Source organism: Neofelis nebulosa, chromosome 2 (genome assembly GCF_028018385.1).
Source record: "Neofelis nebulosa isolate mNeoNeb1 chromosome 2, mNeoNeb1.pri, whole genome shotgun sequence".
NCBI lineage: Eukaryota > Metazoa > Chordata > Mammalia > Carnivora > Felidae > Neofelis > Neofelis nebulosa.
The window spans coordinates 116,915,695-116,939,994 of record NC_080783.1 but is presented as its reverse complement, the minus strand read 5'-3'; the positions used below and the strand labels follow the sequence as shown (position 1 = coordinate 116,939,994).

General features: G+C 42.1%; 1 protein-coding gene and 1 long non-coding RNA gene across 5 annotated transcripts; one reads left to right on the top strand and one right to left on the bottom strand.

The window, feature by feature from the left end:
- Positions 1-2,700: 2,700 nt before the first annotated feature.
- On the bottom strand, positions 2,701-3,116 carry LOC131504012 (uncharacterized). The gene is made up of 2 exons (XR_009257735.1): positions 2,920-3,116; positions 2,701-2,793 (listed from the first exon to the last, which is right to left on the bottom strand). It is a non-coding gene; the product is annotated as an uncharacterized LOC131504012 (long non-coding RNA).
- Positions 3,117-3,183: 67 nt separating this feature from the next.
- MRPS21 (mitochondrial ribosomal protein S21) lies at positions 3,184-15,796 on the top strand. Of its 4 annotated transcripts, none has more exons than XM_058715925.1 (3): positions 3,184-3,259; positions 3,676-3,791; positions 15,008-15,796. In XM_058715925.1, exons 2-3 carry the CDS (start codon positions 3,709-3,711, stop codon positions 15,186-15,188), a joined length of 264 nt encoding a protein of 87 aa, XP_058571908.1. In that variant the 5' UTR covers positions 3,184-3,259; positions 3,676-3,708; the 3' UTR covers positions 15,189-15,796. The 4 variants fall into 4 exon arrangements, with proteins under 4 accessions (XP_058571908.1, XP_058571909.1, XP_058571906.1 ...); XM_058715926.1 differs by having other exon boundaries at positions 3,210-3,259; positions 3,663-3,791; XM_058715923.1 differs by lacking the exon at positions 3,184-3,259 and adding an exon at positions 3,266-3,490.
- The last annotated feature ends 8,504 nt before the right edge of the window (positions 15,797-24,300 follow it).

The following is a 24,300-nucleotide window of genomic DNA, read 5'->3' as shown; positions in this document are numbered from 1 at the left end:
AAGACATATTGAACGTCTACATTTCTGCTGAACAGTTCTGTTTACATGTTATTAACACCTAAATATTATTGAAAATTTCAGCATTTTAGAACCAACAGGTATCACTCAAACCCCTCACTTTTTAGACAAGGAAACTTAGGTGGCTTGTACAAGACAACACAGCATGTGGTACAGAATTCTGAGTTTCCAGTCTGGTGCTTTTTCCAGTAGTTCCCAATCAAAATACTTTCTTTCCTTTGAAGATGTCCTGTTCTGCCTTTTTATACTCGTCTTCTTTTGTAAGCGCTATCTATGCTACCATCATTTCTCTAAACTCAAAACTTGGTGCCATTCAGTCAACATGTTCTTTTTTTAAAAATATTTTTTTATTTTGAGAGAGAGAGAGTGAAAGTGTGAGTGGGGTAGGGGCAGAGAGAGGGAGAGAGAATCTGACTGCACCCCAACATGGGCTGGGAACCCAACCCTGAGATCATGACCTGAGGCAAAATCAAGAGTCAGACACTTAACCAAATGAGCCACCCAGGTGCCCCATCATCAAATCTTTTTATTCTGCATTTGGAATGTCTTTTTTTTTTTTTTTAAGTTTATTTATTTTGAGAGAGAGAGCACGCATGCACATGCAGGCACCCAAAGGGGAAGAGGACAGAGAGGGAGAATCCCAAGCAGGCTTCGGGCTGTCAGCACAGAGCCTGATGCTGGGCTTGAAATTAGGGACCATGAGATAATGACCTGAGCTGAAATCAAGAGTCAGACACTGAACTGACTAAACCACCCAGGCGCCCCTTGGAATGTCTCTTAAAATCTATTTTTTCCTATCCATTTCATCACCACATCTTTGGCCTAAACTTTATAGCAATAGTCTCTCTTACCTCTAATCCTTTCTCACTGATAACCAGAATACTTTTACAGAACAATGTCTTGAATGTTATATCCTATTTGAATCCTTCAATGGCTCCTCAGTGCTTGGATAAGAAAGTTCAAAGCCTTTAGTCAAAGCCTTTGTTTCTCCTTCTCCCCTAATTGATCTCTTTGCTCACTTTTTTATTTGTCCTTGAACACTTTAAGACTTTTTAGCTCTAAACTCTAATTCATGCTGGTTACCTTGCCTGGCCTTTTCCTGCTCCTGTTAACCCTTCCATTCTTTCAGTGACCAACCAAGTCCTTCTCCCAACAATTCTCTCCAATAAACATGATTTACAGGGTGTCTTTGGCCCTTTACTCCATCAAATGAGATCATGCACTTAAAGTGCCTGTACAAGGTTTGGTATATAGCAGACTTTCAAAAATGTTATGTTCCCTCTTTATTTCAAAAATAATTTTATATTTTATCCCATTTGATTCCCATGACAAATTTTGTGTGATTGAGGACAGATATTAGCACAGATGAGGAAAGAGACTGAGCATTTAAGAGTCGGGGCACCTGGGTGACTCAGTTGGTTAAGCGTTCGACTCTCGATTTTGGGCATGGTCTAATGGTTTCTTGGGTTTGAGCCCTGTGCCAGGCTCTGCACTGACAGTGTGGAGTCTGCTTGGGATTCTCTCTCTCCCTCTTTCTGTGCCCCTCCCCTGCTCACACTGTCTCTGTCTCTCTCAAAATAAATAAGCTTAAAAAAAAAAAAAAGGCGTCAGCAAGGGTCAATCAGATAGTAAATATTTTAGGCTCTGTTCCAACACCCAAGTCTGCCATTGTAACCCAAAGCAGCCATATCTAATATGTAAACTAATGAGCACAACTGTGTTCCAATAAAGCTTTGCTTAACAAAAATGAGTGGAACTGGATTGACCTGTAGGCAATAAATTGGAGACTAATGGTTTAAGTGACAGGACATGTGAGTATCAGAGTTTAGATAGAAATCAGATCTCTTGACTTCTAAACCAGTGCTTTCCCATCATGTTATCCTGTTGCCTATATAATTTATTTTGCATTTATTATATGCTGATGTTTTACTATTTAACTTTCATGTCTACCCATACTGTGTTCTGGTGGTCCAAGAGGCACTGGAATGGTATCAAAAACGTCTAACAAAGAGCAGACATTTAATAAAAATTTGTTAATAAGCATAGTAATGTTCCAGTCTAGCATTAGTTTGGTACTTTGAACCTGGCTTAGTTTGAGGCTTTTGTTTTTTGTGAGTTCTATTAGCGTAACTGATGAGGATGCAACTGTGTGTGTGCTGGTGCACGCCTGTGCATGTTAGGGGAAGTATGCAAAAAAACCGTATTACACAAGTACCTGCTTGTGTACCTTTCTTCTTTCGAGCCTTTCCCTACTGTTTTCCAGTAGCTCCTAGATCTGAATTTTTATGAATAACCGCAAATGGAAATGTAGAAGTAACAGAGACAAATAAAATAAAAGCGGTTTCCACAGTGAAGAAGAAATAAAGGAGATGTTTCTACTAGGTCTCCCTAAGAGGCAAAGGGATAGAAGTCGACATAAAAAGAGTCTTCAGTTCAGGGCACTTGGCCGGCTCAGTCCGTGGAACATGTGACTCTTGATCTGGGGGTTGTGGGTTCCAACCCCAAGCTAGGTGTGGAGATTGCTTAAGAACAAAATCTTAAAAAGAAAAGGAGGGGGAGGTGGAGGAGGAGGAGGTGGAGGAGGAGACTTCGATTCTAAAACCTGCAGGTGTTTCCCAATTCCTTATTTTGTAATTTCACTTTATTTCGTGAAATGCCTGGGCAGATGATTTCATAGGCAACTCGTGGTTTGTTCATTTCTTTTCCTTCCTTTTTAAGCAGATGAGGGGTTTGAAGCTGTTTCTCCCGGAGAGCAGATCTCCAAGAATCTGTGTCCTTTGAGAAAACAGGAAGCGTGTTCAGGAAGCTTTGCCTATTTCTCTCATTTTTCTTCCAGAAAAAGAAATCTGGAAATATCTGTTACAGATTTGATAGGATTTAGGGGTACGGAATCGCGCTGACCTCAGACATGGAGGGAGGAGAAGGCGAGGAACCAGTTTTGGGGGGACTTTAAGGCAACGGATATTTTGCTTTGTCCGGTGTGGCGTCCGGAGTGGAGGCGTCGGGAGTCTGGCAGGAGGCGTGAGGGGGCGTGGAGAATCCGTCGACTCGGGCTGGAAGCAATATTGCCATGGTTTCCACACAGGTGTTTTCTTCTACCTCCCGCCCGCCCGCCCGCCAGCCCGCCAGCCCGCCAGGCCGCCAGCCACAGCCAGTACTTCTTCGCGCGGCGCAGGAGATTACGTATTTCCGCTTCCGGCCGCGAGCCAAGTTCCCGGAGGCTGGTTCCGGAGGGCGTGGGGTGAGGAACCAGGGCTGGCAGTAGGGAAAGCAGGGCAGGTGTGGCGGGAAGGGAGGCTTGCGCGTGGTTGCCCCTCTTCGTAAAGACCTAGAAAGACTCCGTTCCCAGCCCTCAGCCCCAACACTCCTGGGAACGTGAACGATAACGGAGTACGCTGCGGCTCCTCCCCGTCTTCCTGTGCCACGACAACTCCGTGGTGCCCCCCTGCTGCCACCTCTTCCGTAGGCTAGGGTGTGTATTGCCACAGAGAACTAGGCAGGCTTTATAACGATTCACGTATGCTGTCTAAGATATGAGGACGTTGCTTTTCCAGATCCTGAGTAAGCCACTCGATAGAGCGGGCATTCTGTGTTTTTGTTGTTGTTGTTTTAACCTGGTCTCTGTACTTTCCTCCCCCTTTCAGCACTGTCCTTTAGATCCTGCAGAGTGAGGATTTAAACCCCAAGGTGATGGCAAAACATCTGAAGTTCATTGCCAGGACTGTGATGGTACAGGAAGGAAATGTGGAAGGTGCATACAGGACCCTAAACAGGTAACCAGAATCGTGCCTAGACCAGCTGTCTTGGGAAGTGTGGTGGTTATTCGCTCCCTTAGTTTTTTATCTTAAAGATGAAGTTTCTCCCAAAACCTGTCTGAAGTTTGTTTATACACAGCCTGAATTCTCTCCTCAAGACTTAAGGAACCCAAAGGGAAAACCAAGTTATAACGTGGTTGGGAAGCAGGAATGTAGTGCATGATAAATAGAAAGCTGAGAGAGGGATTGGCAGAGGACAAGGCTAATGGAAAGACAAATTCAGATTTGGGATCTTGGAGAAGCAAGCAAGAGATGTAAAAGTATAACAGGTTTAGAGGAAGGTTACAGCATAAGCAAAAACATACAAGTGGAAATGAACTGGGTGTAGAGGAGCTGTATTGATTGGTTCTGAATGCTACATTACGAGATTTAGAATGGCTGTAATAAAGAATGTCTTACTATCATACTTAGGCCAATAGTTCCTTAGTCTTACCTTGCCACTGGTTGTAAGTCTTTTGATTTTCTTTCTGGCTTGCTTCATCATTTTCTCTCCCCAGTGTAAAACAGTTTGGAGAAACAAATGCTTGTTGAGTTGAATTATCAAAGAATTGTATGGGGGAGACTGGGTGGCTCAGTCAATTAGGGATCTGACTCTTGGTTTCGGCTCAGGTCATGATCTCACGGTTTATGGGTTTGAGCCCCAAGTCAGGCTCCTAACTGACAGTGTGAAGCCTGCTTGGGATTCTCTCTCACCCACCCCCTGCCCTTCCCCTGCTTACACACTCTCAAAATAAACAAATCAACTTAAAAACTAACTCAAGTAAGTTAAGAATTGTAGGAAAGAGATATTAAGAGATTATATGAGTTGGGCTTCCACCTTAAAGCCAATAAGGTGGTAGCTTTATTTCACAAGTAAGGGAAGCTTAGGACATTTAAATTACGTTTCTTGAATCACACAATTACTGAATGGAAGAGAGGAGTGCAAAACACGCCTTTCGAGTGCGGTGCTCATTGCTTTATGTCACTAGGTTGTTTACTACTTCCTCTGGAAAAATAAACACCTGTTTCATTAATTTTTGAGTTAAGAATCTTTATTTGATTGGGTTTATTAGTAGGGTTCTTGGGGACTGAGAGGGTAAATGAAAGATGATCTAGTTCTTAGCAGAGTTTTAGGTGTGGATGGTTGGATGGCAGAAGACCATAATAAATGAGGACCAAGATGCTGTCAGAAGCTGTGTAATCAAGAAGTTGCAGGCTTAAGATGGATTGTGTGTCTTTTAAAAGGATCTGGTCTTAGGTCTCAGCCCCATTACTTCATTCTGTGTTTGTGCATACCAATCCTGTCCTTGGGTAGAAGCTGTTTCCTAAAGATACTCCATTAAGTACTGGATAGTAAGATACACTATATTATTTTTTTCTGTGGCTGCTCATTCCCAGCTCTTTCCTATTTCAGACCCAGTGGCATGTCTGTGAGAGGGTTGAGATGTCTAATGACCTTATATATATAGACCTTACATATCTCTGCCTTTATATTAGAAGCACAAAATAAATGTCTTTAAAGACTCAGTAGTGAATTAGTAGTGAGATGAAATGCTGAATTTGGGAAAAGTCTTACAGATTCCTTCACCCTTTTTCTGACCTTTCTCTGTAAGTCTTTGATTTATTTTGGTAGATTTAGATGGGTCTGTTAGCCAGGGTGATTGAGATGTTTGTATTATTGAAGGATGTCAAAGGGCAGCTGTTATTTGATGATGAAACATATTTCCAAAGGCTCAGCTTTAGCTCTCCTAACCTCCCCTGTTCCTAAAGTGCAAATAACACAAAAGCAAAAAATTGATTTTTTTAAAGAAATTAGCTGCTTTGGGGCTGTCTGGGTGGCTCAGTCAGTTAAGCCTCCAACTCTTTTTTTTTTTAATTTTTTTTTTCAACGTTTTTTATTTATTTTTGGGACAGAGAGAGACATAGCATGAACGGGGGAGGGGCAGAGAGAGAGGGAGACACAGAATCGGAAACAGGCTCCAGGCTCTGAGCCATCAGCCCAGAGCCTGACGCGGGGCTCGAACTCACTGACCGCGAGATCGTGGCCTGGCTGAAGTCGGACGCTTAACCGACTGCGCCACCCAGGCGCCCCTAAGCCTCCAACTCTTGATGATTGAGCCCCGCCTTGGGCTCTGTGGTGACAGCACCCTGTCACCTCCCTGCTTACTCTCATACATACTCTCTCTTAAAATAAATAAATAAAACATAGGTAGGCATTATGTGTTTGCTATGATAATTGGAAGTCATTGTAAGGAAATTTTTACCCTTTTGGTTTTGCTTTTTGGTGATTTGTTTATTTATTTTGAATGATTGAGAGTTTGCTTTAGGAATCTGTTTTCACATCCCTGTTTCCCTTTTTTTTCCTCTCTCCCTTTTTTTATTTTTTTTTTTAAATTTTTTTTTCAACATTTTTTATTTATTTTTGGGACAGAGAGAGACAGAGCATGAACGGGGGAGGGGCAGAGAGAGAGGGAGACACAGAATCGGAAACAGGCTCCAGGCTCCGAGCCATCGGCCCAGAGCCTGACGCGGGGCTCGAACTCACGGACCGCGAGATCGTGACCTGGCTGAAGTCGGACACTTAACCGACTGCGCCACCCAGGCGCCCCCCTCTCTCCCTTTTTTTAAAAAATATTTACTTGAGAAGGAGAGAGAGAGGGAGACATAGTATGAGTAGGCGAGGGGCAGAGAGAGGAAGACACAGAATCCGAAGCAGGCTCCAGTGTCTGAGCTGTCAGCAGAGCCTGATGCGGGGCTCGAACTATGAACCATGAGATCATGATCTGAGCTAAAGCCCAGCGCTTAACCCACTGAGCCACCCAGGCACCCCTCCCCATATTTCTTTTAAGATTATCTTTTTGTAGGTGAATGGCAGTTCACACATACTTTTTTCCTGGGTCGAAGTTGCCATGTTGGGGGCAAGTATTACAGTAGTGATTTTGTTTTTAAGGAATGTGTATATTTTTTAATGTTTATTTTTGAGAGAGAGAATGTGAGTAGGGGAGGGGCAGAGAGAGGAAAGACAGAAGATCCAAAGCGGCCTCCACATTGACAACAGTGAGCCTGATATGATGCTCAAACTCATGAACTGTGAGATCATGACCTGATCCAAAGTTAGAGGCTTCACCAGCTGAGTCACCCAGGCACCCCTACACTAGTGATTTTTATAGTCGTTGGGGAAGATATTTATTTTGTCAATTTGCATTCAGTCTTTGGGAAGCTACATTTCTATTCCTTTTAATCTTGGGGTGTTATATATATGCCATAAATTGTATTTTAGCTTTGGGGAAAAAATGAACAAGTATTTTGCTCTTAGAACAATTTTCTAGGCAAGGACTTTAAACATGAAAATGTGAGCCAGCTGGTTCTGGAGTATCCCAGTCTTCCTGTCAAACAGTATTTTTTGATGTAATTTTATTTTTCTCTGCTTTTTCCTAATCTCTCTGGCCACCTTTTCTGTATATCTGTCTTACATCCCAGGCTTCTCCTTATCTCTCAGCTTTCTGATGTTTCATAGTTTAAAAATTAGTCTCATGTTCTGTGGTCTAATTACAGCAGTAGGTAGGAAACCAAATGAGATGAGAGGGAGGTGGTTAAAGCTTTGGCGTGTTTGGAGCAAAAAGGTAGTCTTACAAAGGAAACGGCCTATGTGTCTGCCCAGTGAGACCACCACAAAATGCTTGTTATATAACCAAGTGCCCTGGGATGAGGAGATGGAAAGTGGGGGTTGCTAGGAAGCCCTGCATGATTGGCTGGCCCCCAATCAAGGGAAGGCAAGCACACTGGAAGTATGCCCAGTTGACCCCTTTTATTCCTGGTAGGCCAGCTTCTGGGCCCATTGGGTCCTTGTGTATACATGTTACCCTGCCGTAGGCTGGCTACACTGACATGTGAGTTTGCCACACCCAACCTCCCCCAGCCCAGGCAGCTCAGCTACTTTTACATAATCTGATGAATTCCACTAAAATTGGCAGTTGATTTCTCCTTCAGTGTTAGTTTGCCAGGTGCCTGAACTCTAGCTGATCTGTTTACTCTAAAGCTTTTGATCTGCTAGTCCTTGAGCTACATTTGGAAGCAGAAGTAACACCCTCATTAGTAACACCCTTTCTATTTACTTCATGAGTTCTTTTTATTTATTTATTTTATTATTTATTTTTATTTTTTATTTTTGATAGAGACAGAGCACAAGTCGGGGAGGGGTAGAGAGAGAAGGAGACACAGAATCTGAAGCAGGCTTCAGGCTCCAAGCTGTCAGCACAGAGCCCAGTGCAGGGCTTGAACTCATGAATTGTCATGACTTGAGCCGAAGTTGGACGTTCAACTGACTGAGCCACCCAGGTGCCCCTCTATTTACTTCATGAGTTCTACAAAACTCTTCCTGCATCCTTTTTTATTAAAAATGAGTTGAGAGGGGCGCCTGGGTGGCTCAGTCGGTTAAGCCGCTGACTTCGGCTCAGGTCATGATCTCGCGGTCCGTGAGTTCAAGCCCCGCATCGGGCTCTGTGCTGACAGCTCAGAGCCTGGAGCCTGTTTCAGATTCTGTGTCTCCCTCTCTCTGACCCTACCCCGTTCATGCTCTGTCTCTCTCTGTCTCAAAAATAAATAAACGTTAAAAAAAAAAAATTAAAAAAAAAAATGAGTTGAGATGCCTGGGTGGCTCAGTTGGTTAGGCATCCAACTTCAGCTCAGGTCATGATCTCATGATTTGTGGGTTCAAGCCCCGTGTTGGGCTCTGTGCTGACAGCTCAGAGCCTGGAGCCTGCTTCAGATTCTGTGTCTCCTCTCTCAGCCCCTTCCCTGCTCATACTCTGTCTCTCTCAAAAATAAACATTAAAAAATATTTTTAAAAAATGAGTAGATGCCTCTACTGTAGGGACTCTGGAGCTTTGGAAGGTAATCTGTGCTTTTTTTTTTTTTTAATTTTTTTTTAACGTTTATTTTTTATTTTTGAGACAGACAGAGCATGAACAGGGGAGGGTCAGAGAGAGAGGGAGACACAGAATCTGAAACAGGCTCCAGGCTCTGAGCTGTCAGCACAGAGCCTGACGCAGGGCTCGAACTCACGGACCGCGAGATCATGACCTGAGCCGAAGTCGGATGCTTAACCGAGTGAGCCACCCAGGCGCCCCAATCTTTGCTTTTTTAAGATAACTAGAAATGTCAGGGTAAGGGTTAGAGTAGTTAGAACCATCCAGGGAATACTGTTTGGCAATGGTGTTATCATTTTGTTGGGGACTACGATCTTTTCATCCTTTCCCTTCCTCCACTCTTAGATCCTTCTGTTACTTTTTTCTTATCTTGCTTTTTTGCCCGAGCACACAGGCATTTACTTGGAAAGGTGATCACTTCTGTTTCAAACCCTTGGAAACTCCAGTAGGTTACCTGAGTATGTGTCTAAACTCCCTTCTCCTTTTGCAGATTTCTTTCCCCCTCCTTTTAAACTGTCTTTTTCATTCCAATAGGATTTTCTTCCTAGTAAAGTCATATCCGGGGTCCCCGATTTTTTTAATCGTTTCTCCTCAAACACAGTCTCTGTGTCCTTTTCATAATTTATATCCAATCTTTTTATTTTCCCAGAGACTTTTTTCTGTTGTTTCTCTAATGTATTAGACTAGTCCAAAAAGTGGCCTTCATCAGACAGCAGTAAACAAGATCCGGACGGATGTCTGGGTCATCCCTTTCCCTCAGCGTGCCGTGTCTTCTTGGCACGTTTTTTTACTCTGAGGAGCCCAGCCCAGCCCTTTCCTTCCTCAGGGTCTCCTTTGCCCATAGGCCCCACAATAATTTGTCTTCTGAACCTTGTGGTTTTTGTTTGAGAAGCAGAATGCTACTATAGAACACTGCACTTAAGATCTAGATTCTACTTCTAGCTCCATTTTGTGACCTTGGGCAGGTCAGTCTCTCTGGACTTCCATTTCCTGAAGATGACATTATCTGCTTAATTTTATAGGATTGTATTAGGGTCATGGATGTGAAAATGCTGTCTAAACTCTCATGTTACATCTTAGGAAAGGTAATATTATTGAGGCTTTCTGAGCTATTATAAAGGTGCTTAATCCCTTGAGCTACGGACATTTGTCAGTCACCCAGAGGATTCTTTTTTTTTTTTAAGTTTATTCTGAGAGAGCGCGCGCGCGAGACAACACGCACAGGTGTGGGGCATAGGCAGAGAGAGGGGGAGAGAGAATCCCAAGCAGTCTTTGCATTCTCAGCACGGAGTCCCACGTGGGGCTCAAATTCAATGAACCGTGAGATCATGACTGAGCTGAAATCAAGAGTTAGACATTTAACCGACTGAGCCACCCAGGCTCCCCTAGAGGATTCATTTTTATCATACATTTACTGATAATACACTCTTTGCTAAGCATTATGTTAAATACAAAAATGTGTAAATTCATTTTAAAAAATGAATAGATTCATTTACAAAAATAAATAATCTCTAACATTAGAAAGCACAAACTCCAATAAGGGAGATTTTAAAAATTAAAAAGAAAATGGGTGCCTGGTGGCTCAGTTGGTTAAGCATCTGACTTCAGCTCGGGTCATAATCTCACAGTTCATGAATTCGAGCCCCATGTCAGGCTCTGCACTGGCAGTGTGGATTCTGTCTCCCTCTCTCTCTCTCTGCCCCTCCCCCTTCTTGCACTCTGTCTCTGTCAAAAATAAATAAATAAACCTTTTTTTTTTTTTTTTAAGTAAAAAGGGGCACCTGGGTAGGTCAGTTGGTTAAGTATCCGACTTAAGCTCAGGTCGTAATCTCACAGTTTGTGAGTTTGAGCCCCACATTAAGCTGTGTGCTGACAGCCTGCAGCCTGGTTCAGATTCTGTGTCTCCCTCTCTCTTTCTGCCCCTCCCCTGCTCATGATCTGTATCTCTCTCTCTCTCTCTCTCTCTCTCTCTCTCTCTCTCTCTCTCTCTCAAAAATAAACATCAATTTTTTTTTTTTTTTTTTAAAAGACGGGGTGCTTGGCTGGCTCAGTTGGAGGAGCATGTGACTCTTGATCTCAGGGCTGTGAGTTCAAACCCCACATTGGGTGTAGAGATTACTTGATAACAAATTTTTTTTTTTTTTTTTTTTTTTTAAATTTTTTTTTTCAACATTTTTTATTTTATTTTTGGGACAGAGAGAGACAGAGCATGAACGGGGGAGGGGCAGAGAGAGAGGGAGACACAGAATCGGAAACAGGCTCCAGGCTCCGAGCCATCAGCCCAGAGCCTGACGCGGGGCTCGAACTCACGGACCGTGAGATCGTGACCTGGCTGAAGTCGGACGCTTAACCGACTGCGCCACCCAGGCGCCCCGATAACAAATTTTTTAAAAAACTTACAAAATAAGTAAAAATTGAAAAGATAGAACATGGTTAAATATGATATTGTCTGATCAGTGCTTTATAAGAGGCATTAACTGTGCTATGGCATTGGTTTTCCCTAGACCATTAGCAGGGAACTTACTAGAAATGCATCACCTGGGAACTTACTAGAAATGCAAATTCTTGGGCCCTACCCTAGACCTATGGAGTCAGAAACTAACGGTGACACAGCGATCTGTTTAAGTTTTCCATGTGATTGCTGCATGCTAAAGTTTGAGGACCACTGTGCTTTGGGAACAGAGGGAAGAAGTGATCAGACTCTACTGTAATTCTTGTATAATTGTCCTCTCTACTATACAGCAGGGGGAGGGAACCATATTTAGGTTTGTTTTCTATAGCATTTAACACAGTATCTGGTACCGATTTGGGATTCCATGAAAACTTCATCCATGAAGACCAGTTAGATGCTTATGTCTGGAGTCCAGACACAAGATGATAAGGGCAATAATTAGAGCTGTGGCCACAGGAAAGGAGAGAAGGAAGAGATCTAAGAACTATTTCAGGTTATAGAATTCATAGGATATGGTAACTGTGGATGTAGAAGTAAAAAAAAAAAAAAAAAGGCCTAGTCCAGGAACACACAGATTTTTAGCTTGAGTAACTGGTGATGTCATTAACACTATAGATTTTAGAAGACAGTAACTTTGGTCTGTGTAGGTTTTGAGGCAATTGGAAATAACAGTCTAGCTCTAAGGTAAGTTTGGGACTAGAGTTAAAGAGTCAACCGTGTCTGCATCAGTTCTCAGTTGAGGCTGAGAATCACCTGGCAGTATTTCAGAACATTTCCAGTGCATAACCCCACTCTAGACCAATTAAATCAGAATCTCTAGGGGCACCTGGGTGGCTCAGTCAGTTAAGCATCTGACCCTTGATTTCGGCTCAGGTCATGATCTCATGGTTTGTGAGTTCAAGCCCCACATCGGGCTCTGCGCTGACAGTGCAGAGCCTGCTTGGGATTCTCTCTCTGCCCCTCCCCCGCTCGCTTTCTCGGTCTCTCAAAATAAATAAAAATTAAAAAAAAAAAAATCTCTGAGGAATGGTGCCCAGGAATCAGTACTTTTTAAAAAACCTTCTAGGGGCGCCTGGGTGGCGCAGTCGGTTAAGCGTCCGACTTCAGCCAGGTCACGATCTTGCGGTCCGTGAGTTCCAGCCCCGCATCAGGCTCTGGGCTGATGGCTCGGAGCCTGGAGCCTGTTTCCGATTCTGTGTCTCCCTCTCTCTGCCCCTCCCCCGTTCATGCTCTGTCTCTCTCTGTCCCAAAAATAAATTAAAAAAAAAAAAAAAAAAACGAAGAAAAAATAAAAAACCTTCTAGAGGATGACTCCACTGTGCATTGGGGCTCACTGGTAAAGGTTAAGGAAGTCATGAAGAACCAGAAAGACAGAGGTTTTCAGTCAGAATCTGGAGGGATGCCAACATTTAAGAGTAAATTGAGGAAGAAAGGCAGCAAGGATATGGAGTCTTTTGGTCTTTGGTGCCCTACTTCTCTATTGTAAGATTCTAGTGTTGGATCCAACATGATTTTTGGGCATGACTATGTTTCCAGTAGAACCTGAATTATCTGCTTCTCCTGTTTCTGGGAATTTGCAGCAATTCCCTTGCCTCACATTTCCCTACCACTAACAAACTGATCTATACAAATAAGATTTTCTAGTAGCCTATAAATCATTCTTTTTTTTTTTTTTTAATGTTTATTTATTTTTGAGAGAGAGGGAGACAAAGTATGAACAGAGGAGGAGCAGAAAGAGGGAGACACAGAATCCGAAGCAGGCTCTGAGCTGTCAGCACAGAGCCTGATGTGGGGCTCGAACTCACAAACTGTGAGATCATGACCTGAGCCAAAGTCGGATGCTCAACCAACTGAGGCACCCAGGTGCCCTAATCATTCTTAATATGAAACAACAGGAGCCTGGGAGAGGATCCCATAGGACACTGGTTCCCAAGTCTATTCACATTTGTAATTTACCCAAAGCTCACATCTTTTCAAGTTCATGTTCAATGTATTGTTATTTTGGGCTTTGTGGTATAACATAGCAGCAAAAAATAGGGTTTCCTGCTGGGCAGAAGTAGCTGGTGGTTTCTCTTATTTTGATTTCCTTTTTCCTCTATCCCCCTTCTTCCACTCAACCTCCTTATCTCCAATTGTGTTTGTGACTGACTTTTTACCTGTAGTAAAAGGCCAGGGTGAGCAGGAAGGGGGCCATGTAAACAGTGCCAGGAATGGAGGGCAGCAGCAGATGCCTCCAGACCTCCTGAGGACCAACTGGTGATGGGTTGAGAGGGAGCAACAAATTACAGATTGGAGCCACAGCTCTCAGGAGCCTGGGGATGGGTAGCTTATAGAAGCCTGATGTCTTTGTGGGAGAACAAAGAGGTGAGTTTGAGTTAGATATGTTTTAAATCCAACAAGAGGAGCTGCATTGCAAGGAATTGGGTGGGCAGGAGAAAACAGATTGAGCTCAATTTTATGGACCCTTAACGATTAATAAAACATAGTTTCTGCCTTCAGAGGCTGTCAGTCTAATGAGGGAGATGTCTGTATAAATAATAAAATGGCAGAATGAAATAACTGCTAAATAGGTATACAATAAAATAAATGATTTTCTCTAAAAAGAAACCTTTTTGGAGAGGTGGCATGTAGGTTTGGCATGAAAAAGATGAGGGAAAATTTCACTCAGAAGGTTGGCAACTGGGGGTGCCTGGGTGGCTCAGTCAGTTAAGCATCTGACTTGGGCTCAGGTCATGATCTCACAGTCCGTGGGTTCAAGCCCCGCGTCAGAATCTGTGCCGACCGACAGCTTGGCGCCTGGAGCCTGTTTCACATTCTGTGTCTCTCTCTGCCCCTCCCCTACTCGTGCTCACTTGTTCTCTTTCTCTCTATCAAAAATAAACATTGAAAGAAAGATTTAAGAAGGTTGGCAACTGGAAGTAGGGGTGGCATTCTAGGCTGAGAAAGCAGCTTGAGTAAAGACTTGGTATCAGCGTGTTCAGGGAGCAGTCTGTAAAGTAGTGTGGTTAGAGCATGTGTACATGGCAAATGATGGGTGAAGCTGTTATTTAATGTTCCCATTTGTATCATTAGTGTATCATTGAGCCTCTTCTTTCCCCAAGTAGGCCCAGGGATATCTCAGGCCTCCAGACTTCAGCTGTATCAACCAGTTAATGCGATGGGATGGCTTTTGCAACTAGGGATGGCTTTTGCAACTAAGGAACATGTAGGAATCACCCCCTGGTGATTTATTTTTTCCTACTACAAATGACTTATTCCATCTGAAGATTCTGAAATGATCCCTTGGTTGAGAATCACTGCCATAGAGAGCCACTCCTTTTTTTTTTTTTTTTTTTTTTTTTTTTTTGAGTTAATTTATTTTGAAAGAGAGAATGTGAGCGAGGAAGGGTCAGACAGGGAGAAAGAGAGAATCCCAAGCAAGGCTCTGCACTGTTAGCCCGCAGCAGGGTTTAAACTCACAAACCGTGAGGTCATGACCTGACCCGAAACCAGGAGTCTGATGCTTAACTCACTGAGCTACCCAGGCACTGTTCTTACAGGACTCTGTCACATCCCTCAGGTGTGCTGTGGTAGAAAAAAGATTGAAAACATAACCTTGACCATAAACTTCCCAAGAGCAAGGACTATGTAATTACTTTTTTATATCCCACAAATTCCTGTTTGGGGCCTCTGTAAGTAGGCAGTTAATGCTATATAACCACCATTTCACATAATTTTTATAGACACCAGTTGTTTGGCCAGTTGGCTTCTGGCCATCTGTGAAATTCAGAAAGAATGAGCCCAGGTTTCTAACTTTACTGCCTGCCCTTACACAGAATTCTCACCATGGATGGCCTCATTGAGGACATTAAGCGACGGCGGTACTATGAAAAGCCTTGTCGCCGACGACAGAGGGAAAGCTATGAAACCTGCCGGCGGATCTACAACATGGAAATGGCTCGCAAGATCAACTTCTTGATGCGAAAGAATCGGGCAGACCCATGGCAGGGCTGCTGAGGCCTGTGGATTGTAGGCCCAGTATGAAAATCCCTTTCCAGCTGTCTCCTTCCTATCTCAAACCTCATTTTTTCTCCCCTTTTTTATAATAATAAACTCAATCACATATATGCAAGAAGGCCTGCATATATAGAAGTAATCCCGTAGTTACCAATGGACCCTCTCTTTTATTAAGTGAAGGAGAAACTGAGTCAAAAAGTAGTCTAGGAATAGAATGGTGATTACCAAGGGCTAGTGGGGAGTGGGGAATTACTGTTTAATGGGTACAGAGTTTCAGATGGGGATGGTGAAAAAGTTCCAGAGACAGATAGTGGTGATACACAACAATGTGAATGTACTTAATGCACTTAAATGGTTAAAATGGCAAATTTTGTGTATGTTTAGCTATAATATTTAAGTAGTCTAGGAGAGGTGAGAAGCTTTTCTAAAATATAGCAGAATAGATCTATGATTTTTTTACCCGATTCTTACGAAACCCAAATCAAGACCTTATTATTGGAAAAGCACCTGTTACTCTTCACTGAACAGTCCCTCCCCACCAACTGTTAGATAAAAGGAGAGGAAGCATGTATGTATTTGGAATAAATTTTGCTACTGAAATACCCATCGACCAGACTAGAGTGCCAGAATCCTTGCCCAGAGGAATCCTTAAGATAAATCTAACACTCCTGTGTCTGTCTTTCCCTTAGTTTTTCTTTTTTTTTTTTTTTTTTTTTAAATTTTTTTTTTTTTCAACGTTTTTTATTTATTTTTGGGACAGAGAGAGACAGAGCATGAACGGGGGAGGGGCAGAGAAAGAGGGAGACACAGAATCGGAAACAGGCTCCAGGCTCCGAGCCATCAGCCCAGAGCCTGACGCGGGGCTCGAACTCACGGACCGCGAGATCGTGACCTGGCTGAAGTCGGACGCTTAACCGACTGCGCCACCCAGGCGCCCCTCCCTTAGTTTTTCTAAAGGAGGATAGTGGAGAAGAATTAAAGCAGTAGGTGGATGGTAGAAAAGAGGGAATGGGAGAGTATTAAGAGATTAAGGGCATAGAGCCAGAAATATCTACAGCAGTGTTAATCAAAGTGTGGTCTTTGGATCAGCAGTATCAACATCACCCAAAAAATTATTTGAAATGCAAATTCTGAGACCTACTTTAGACTTTATGAATTGGAAATTAGGGTTAGAGCCCAGTAATCTAGTTTAACAAGCCCTACAGATGATTCTGATGCCTGCTCAAGTTGTAGAACCACTACTCCATACTACTCAAAGTAATTTCCAGGCAGAGATCCCCACCATCACTGCTACTTGTCAACATGCATTCTTGGGTGTGTGATCACTGTAGGAAGACTAGCTGCTCTGCTTGTTTCCTTTGGCCTTGGCCCCCTGACAACCACGCTGCTAGTAAAGAGTTGGTGCCAATCCCTGTAGGAGAAATGCAGTGAGTAGGTGGAGCGACAAGCTCACTTCTCACCCAGGCTCCAGCCCTCAGTCTGGGGTTTAAAAAGGAAGTAAACTAAGTCCCTGGCTTCTCCAGATTACTAGTGTTCAAACATTGCCCCCTTGTGGTAAAGCAGCATGAAATCACATTTCTCTAGTCTTAATTTTAGTCTTCTCTCCCTTTCACAATTACCATATTTCTTGATTAGGCAGGCCTGCAAGAAGACGTGCTGGAACCACTGTTTCTTGTCTTGCAAGGCTTGATCGTCTTCCCCTCATCAGGCCCATGGTGAATAAAGCATAGAAGTAGCTTAGAGAAGATCTGGTCCTTGCCCTCCAGTAACTTGTGGTTGGAGAAATTCTTTATAGACTGTGTTCAGTTTTGTTATTTTTGTACAACTTCATTTTCAAGTTATACATTGGTACTTCTGAATCCCTTTTCAGTCCCTGAATTTGGTCTTTAATATATGACTTTTGCGTGATTTTGAGCCATGGCATTGTTTCACCTCCTGCCAATTGCTGTTGCTAAAGATTAAAGGCCTGACCTTGGCCAAAATGGAAGGGTATGTTTGTGACAGTAGAGCCAGGCCTGTTACTTGGCAGTGTTCCTCTGAGATTACACTTGCTTCTGAGCTCCCTCCAAAATATCAAGCGGCGGCTAAGATCTGGAATTTCCTTTATCTCTGAAATTATCCTCTGCTTGTTCTAGTCATTCATCCTGACCATTGTCCGTGTCCCCCAGAGCAGTGAACAGGGAGGTTTTAGCAGATAGCCCCTTTGAAAGGCCTCATGGAAAAGGGGTAACTGGCTGGCTGCCTGAATTCCAGTCGGCTTGTGCTGTTGTGGCAGGGAGAAAGATGTCCTTTCTGTTCTGAGAAGCTACAAGATACCTCATGGTCATACAATAAGTAGAAAATTCCTTAATCATTTGTCCCTGGTGGGTTTAGGAAGGGTGGTTTGGGGTTTACCCAGTTACACAGTGATAGATACAACACCTACTATCGTGATCTTCAGCATCTGTGACATTTCCTAGATGTCCACTGGATTTGCTCTGGCAGGTTGATTCTAATCATACATAATTTAAGAATCATAAAATGTTTAGTGCTCTGGAAACAGGTATCCATTTAAAACTGGGACTCTGTTGTTTAACTCTAACATTGTACTTTAATGCTTTCAGAAGTGTACTAAGTATGAAATGAGAGTTTCCCTATCTGTTGGCTGCAAACATTGAGGAATAGTAACTCACTGAATATTGACAAGGTAAAGTAATAATGGAGTGATGTGTTCAATGTAAGTAATTGAAAGGAAAATGTTGGAGCTTCCACTGTGTGCCAGTTATCTTACATAAGTAGTTTTTTACTTAGATCTGGATTTGATCATGACCTTGGCAAGTTATTTAACATAAAATCTAGTTTTCCCTGTAAAATGAGAATAATTGAATATACAGGTTTTTGGTGAGAATTTAATGAGATCATGAATTTTAAGTACTCAGCATGGTATCTGGCACATAGAACTCAATAAATGTTAGCAGTAATCCCTCAGTTGTGCCAGACAGAAGCCTGATCATTGATTCCTCCTCCACACTCAACCATTGCTACATCTACTTAATCCCTGTTTTGAGGACTAAGTGCCACAACCCTAGTCCCAGCTACTGTCATAACTCTTCTGAATTACAACAGTCATTTAACCATTTTGCATCAGTGTCACCTGGCCTTCAGTCCCTCCACCCTTAGGTCAGAATGATTCTTCAAAAATGCAGCCTTGATCATTTCACTTTCCTGCTTAAGTAGGTAATTGGTTCCCACTGTTTTCAAGATAAAATCCAAACTACTAGCATGGCATTTAAGGCCCTTCGTGACTGAGTCATGCTTTTCAGATTAGGCACTTGATGCCCTCAAATGCACTTCTGGGATGTCCTGTTTTCTCTCCCTGCCTATATAGCAGCTCTCAGTTCTCCGAGATGACTAACCTGATCTCTTTACCAACTTTTCTTCTCTTGAATTTATCTTTATAAGCTTACTATTGTAATAGTTTATTTCTATACTGTATTGTGATTTATTGCTTATTTGCCTTTCTCCCTCCATTATATTTTCAGTTACGTGGGGGTAACTTTGTTGTTGTTTTTGAACCAGTATATTCCCAGTGCCCCAGTATAATGCCCAGTATTTAAATGCTCAATAAATACATTTTTTAAGATTTTTTTTGAGAGAGAGCATGCGAGGGGCAGAGGGAGAGAGAGACTGCAGAGTGTGGAGCCTAGAGTGGGGCTCTAGCTCACGAACTGTGAGATCATGATCTGATCCGAAGTTGGACGCTTAACTGACTGAGCCACCCAGGCAGCCCTTAAGATTTCAAGCCACACCCAGGGTGAGGCATGAACTTACAAGCCCAAGATCAAGAGTCGCAGGCTCTACCAACCGAGCCAGGCAGGCACTCCAGCATTCCAAATTCTTTATATCCTCACCAACACTTGTTATTTTCTGTTTTGTTTTTAAAATTTTTTTGCTAGTAGTCCTTCTAATGGGTCTGAGGTGATACCTCATTATGGGTTTTTTTTTTTTTACTTGTGGGTTTGGATTTGCTTTTCTGTGATGACTAATGATGTTGAACATCTTTTCATGTGTTTATTGGCCATTTGTAGATCCTCTTTGCAGAAATGTGTATTCAAGTCCTTTACCCATTTTTGAATGTTTGTTTTTTGTAGTTGTTGAGTTAAAAGAGTTCTTTGTATATACTCTGGATATTAATCACTTACCAGATATATGACTCCTAAATGTTTTCTCCCATTCTGTGGGTTGTCTTTCTGCTCTCTTGATAGTGTCCTTTGATGCACAAAAGTTTTACATTTTGATGAAGTCCGATTTATCTATTTTTTGTTGCATGTGTTTTTGATATCATAGCCAAGAAATCATTGCCAAATTCAGTGTCTTGAAGATTTTCCCCAATGTTTTCTTCTAAGAGTTTTATAGTTTCTGTCTGTAACTTTAGATCTTTGATCCATTTTGTGTTGATTTTTTAATATGATGTGAAGAAGGGGCCCAACTTTATTCTGTGCATATGGACACCCAGTTTTTTCTGTACCATTTATTGAACAGACTGCCCTTTCCCCATTGAATAGTCTTGGCACCCTTGTTAAAAACCCACCAGTCCATATATGTGAGGTTTTTTCTCGACTGTCTATTCTGTCTGTGGGTCTATATGCTGTCCTTATATGTGTCCTTATGCCAGTACCACAATAATTGTTTTACACATTATATTTAATCCTCACAATATTCTTTTTACATAGAGATTCCTATTCTCAATCACCTGAAGGAATCACACCTAGTACCTGGGAGACTAAGGATTTGAACCCATCTAATTCCAAACATTAGAAATAAAATCAGTTCCTAGAAAAACATTTCCCTCTGGGGAATTGAACCCAGACTGTTAAAAGCACTCAAACAGAATAAACTTACAACTCTGCAGAGTTGGAATCATTAACCTATTCAGACTTTGAGTGAATATTCTGTGAGACATTGGTATTAGGTGCTGTAGATACAATGAGGAAAGAAATGGACCCACAACTATATGGTCAACTAATCTTCAACAAAGCAAGAATGAATATCCAGTGGAAAGAAGACAGTCTCTTCAACAAATGGTGGTTGGGAAAACTGGACAGCAACATTCAGAAGAATGAAACTGGACCACTTTTTTACACCATACACAAAAATAAACTCAAAATGGATGAGAGAGCTAAATGTGAGACAGGAAACCACCAGAATCCCAAAGGAGAACACAGGCAACAACCTCTTTGACCTTGGTCACAGCAACTTCTTACTAGAAACATCTCTGGAGGCAAGGGAAACAAAAGTAAAAATGAACTATTGGGACTTCATCAAGATAAAACATTTCTGCACAGCAAAAGAAACAACAAAACTAAAAGGCAACCTATAGAATGGGGGAAGATATTTACAAATGACACATAATGACAAAGGGTTAGTATCCAAAATCTACAAAGAATTTATCAAACTTAACACCCAAAGAACAATCCAGTGAAGAAATGAGCAGAAGACATGAATAGACATTTTTCCAAAGAAGACATACAGATAGCTAACAGACACATGAAAAGATGCTCAACATCATTCATCATCAGGGAACTACAAAACCACCATGAGATACCACCTCACCCATCAGAATGGCTAAAATTAACACAGAAAACAACAGATGTTGGTGAGATGCAGGGAAAAGGGAACCCTCTTACACTATTGGGAATGCAAACTGGTGCAGCCAGCCACTCTGGAAAACAGTATGGAGACTCCTCAAAAAGTTGAAAATAGAACTGCCTTATGATCCAGCAATTGTGCTACTAGGTATTTACCCAAAATACAGATTCGAAGGTGTATACGCATGTCGATGTTTATAGCAGCATTATAAACAATAGCCAAACTATAGAAAGAGCCCAAATGTCCATTGACTGATGATAAAGATGTGGTATATACAATGGAATATTACTCAGCCATCAAAAAGAATGCAAACTTGCCATTTGCAACAATGTGGATGGAGCTAGAGTGTACTATGCTAAGCAAGTAAGTCCATCAGAGAAAGACAAACATAATACGATTTCACTCATGTGGGACTTAAGAAACAAAATGGATGAACATATGGGAAAGGAAAAAAGAGGGAAGTAAACCACAAGAGACTCTTAATGATAGAGAACAAACAGGGTTGATAAAAGGAGGTGGGTGGGGTATGGGTTAAATGGGTGATGGGTATTAAGGAGGGCACTTGCTATGATGAGCACTGGGTGTTATATGTAAGTGATGAATCACTAAATTCTGAAACCAACATTAGACCATGTTAACTAGAATTTAAAAATATGAAAAAAGATACAATGGGGGAAGCTGAGGCATGAATAACTTGAGCAACATATTAGGGCTCCCTCAATTTGTTACCCAAAACTAAGCTTTATTCCATTATGTCATGCTGCACCATCAGGGAAGGTGGGTCTTAGTATATATTTCTCAAACTTCTTTGAAGCCAGCCTTTTAATACAAAAGTCTTATGTTCCCTGGGAAATTTTAATAACCTACTTAGAGAATAACTGCATTTTCTAGTGAGCCTGTCATCTAAGAAGACATCTTGGAATTTCATTTTCTGTAGTTTGTAATCTGATATAACAGAATAGTTTATTTCCCATACATGAAACTGTGCCATAATATTGGACGGGTTTTTTTCCGAACTATACTTTGCCCACATACATGCTTTTCAGAAGCTTTGGTTTAATGGTCAGTAAGGTTTAGAGCCTCATTTTGAAGAAAGGGAAAAATACAGGCTTACTGATAGAATGGGAAAATGAGTACTGTCAGGTCTTATTTATCATTTATTGAGCCTTTATTTGGTACTATCCTAGGTCCTGGAGATAAAAAAACAATGTGACACACAAAGCCTTAAGGCTTTTCCATTCTCTAGGTGAAAAACAGACCAGCGGGTTCTGAGGCCTGCAAGATCCGCTGCTGAAAAATACTCATTCTCTAGCTCAACAGATATTTAATTGTGCCAGGTGCTATTGTGGGCATTTATGATATATATCAATGACAATGATTCCTCTCTAAGTGTTTGTTTATTTATTTTGAGAGAGAGAGAGACAGAACATGAGCAGAGGAGGGGCAGAGAGGGAGAGAATCCCAAGCACTGAGGCCGATGTGGGGTTTGATCCCACAACCCTGGGATCATGACCTAAGCTGAAATTAAGAGTCAACACTCAACTGGCTGGGCCAGCCTGGTGCCCCTATTTTATTTTATTTTATTTTATTTTATTTTATTTTATTTTATTTTATTTATTTCAAAATTTTATTTTAAGATTTTATTTTCAGTTTACTTCTTTTGAGAAAAAGAGCATACATGTGAGTGGGGTAGGGGTAGAGAGGGGTGTGGGGAGAGAATCCCAAGCATGGAGCCTGATAGCTGAAATCGAAAGTCAGATACTTAATGGACTGAATCACCCAGGTGCCTCAAGGATTCTTGTCTTTAAGTTTGTATTTTAGCAGAGGGAGTCATATGATAAGCTATAAACATAAGTGAACTAGTAGAAGTACTGTGGAAAAAGAAAAAGATCCGGGAAATCAAGAGTACCCAACAGGCTTCAGAATTGAATAGGGTGGTCAGGAAGGTTTGCTGAAGTCATATTTGAATAAAAATCTGAGGGGGATGCAGGGAACAAATCCTATATCTGGATTAAGAACAATCCAGGCAGAAAGTATCAAGTCCAGAGGCCTTGAGGTGAAATTATCTTTGGTATGTTCAAGAAACAAAAGGGGTTAGGATTCTGGAGTTGAATGAGTGAGGTAAAGAGATCACAGAGGTTATGGAGAGGGGCAGATTTTGTAAGGCATTTTACTCTGATATGGAAAGCCAAGGGATGGTTTTTAACCAAGAGAAGAATAATAACCTTTCTGATGTGTGTACATGATCACTACAGTACCTGCCACTCTAGTACTAGATAGTTTGCTGCTCATTCTTACGTGATGAGACCAAAGGGGGACAGAGTGGAAGCAAGAGAGAAAGCAGGAAGCTACTAAAATAATCCAAGCATAGGGACACCTGGGTGGCTCAGTCGGTTAAGCGTCTGACTCTTGATTTTGGCTCTGGTCATGATCTCGGGTTGGTGCGTTTGAGCCCCACTTTGGGCTCTCTGCTGTCAACACAGATACCGCTTCAGATCCTCTGTCCCCCTCTCTCTCTGCGCCTCCCCTGCTCACACTCTTTCAAAAAAATGAAATAAACATTAAAAAAATAATAATCCAAGCATAAAATTGAGAGTACTGGAAGCTGTGAGAAGCAAGTGGATTCTATAGGACCAATACAACAGGAGACCAGGACCATTCCAAGATCATTGGCTTGCATAACTGAATACAGTTGCCATTAACTGAGGATGAAGATTGGGAGCTGTTTTGGGGGAGGGAGGATAGCAGTTAGAATCAGAAGCTTAGTTTTCATTACTTGAGATGCCTTTTACACATTTATGAGGCAACTGGCTAATTATTATATATAATGAAGCTTTATTGAACTCTCCGTCATTCTTGCAGTCCTCACAGCAGCCCCACCAAGTGGATTTTTTTTTTTTACAGGTAAGGAAACAGACTTAAGTAACTTGCCTAATGTCACAGCTAATGAGTGAGAGAGCTAGAATACAAATCTAGACAGTCTGGCTTTTAAAGCCCATGTTCTTCATCATTAAGGGATATCCATTCTCAGATAATGCCTGGCACATAGTAGTAGGTACTCAAATATTTACTATGTCAGTGAATGAATGAGACAGTAAAAGGAACAAATGCGGAGCTGCTATCTTCAGAGTCCTCCTATGTTCTCATTTTTCTTGGTAGTCTCTGGCATCACGCTTAAGTAAGGGAGAAAGGTTAAAGAGGGGCGGATAATGCTAGCGACCACGACTCTCAGGTTTACTTACTACCAGAGAGGCCGCGTTTAGCCCGAACGCAAAAGTCCCGCTTTTAGCGCACTTAGTCTCCACACTAGGAGTACTGCAAGCAGCCCAATTTCTGCTTCAGGTAACATTAACTTCGCAGGAATCTAGCTACCGCATTTCGCTGGGGAAACCTAAGTAGGTAGGAACTTGTACAGGCAAACTTCACAGCTCGGGCACGCATGCGCGCCGCCGCCGAGAAGACGGTTACTACGGCTGCGCGAACC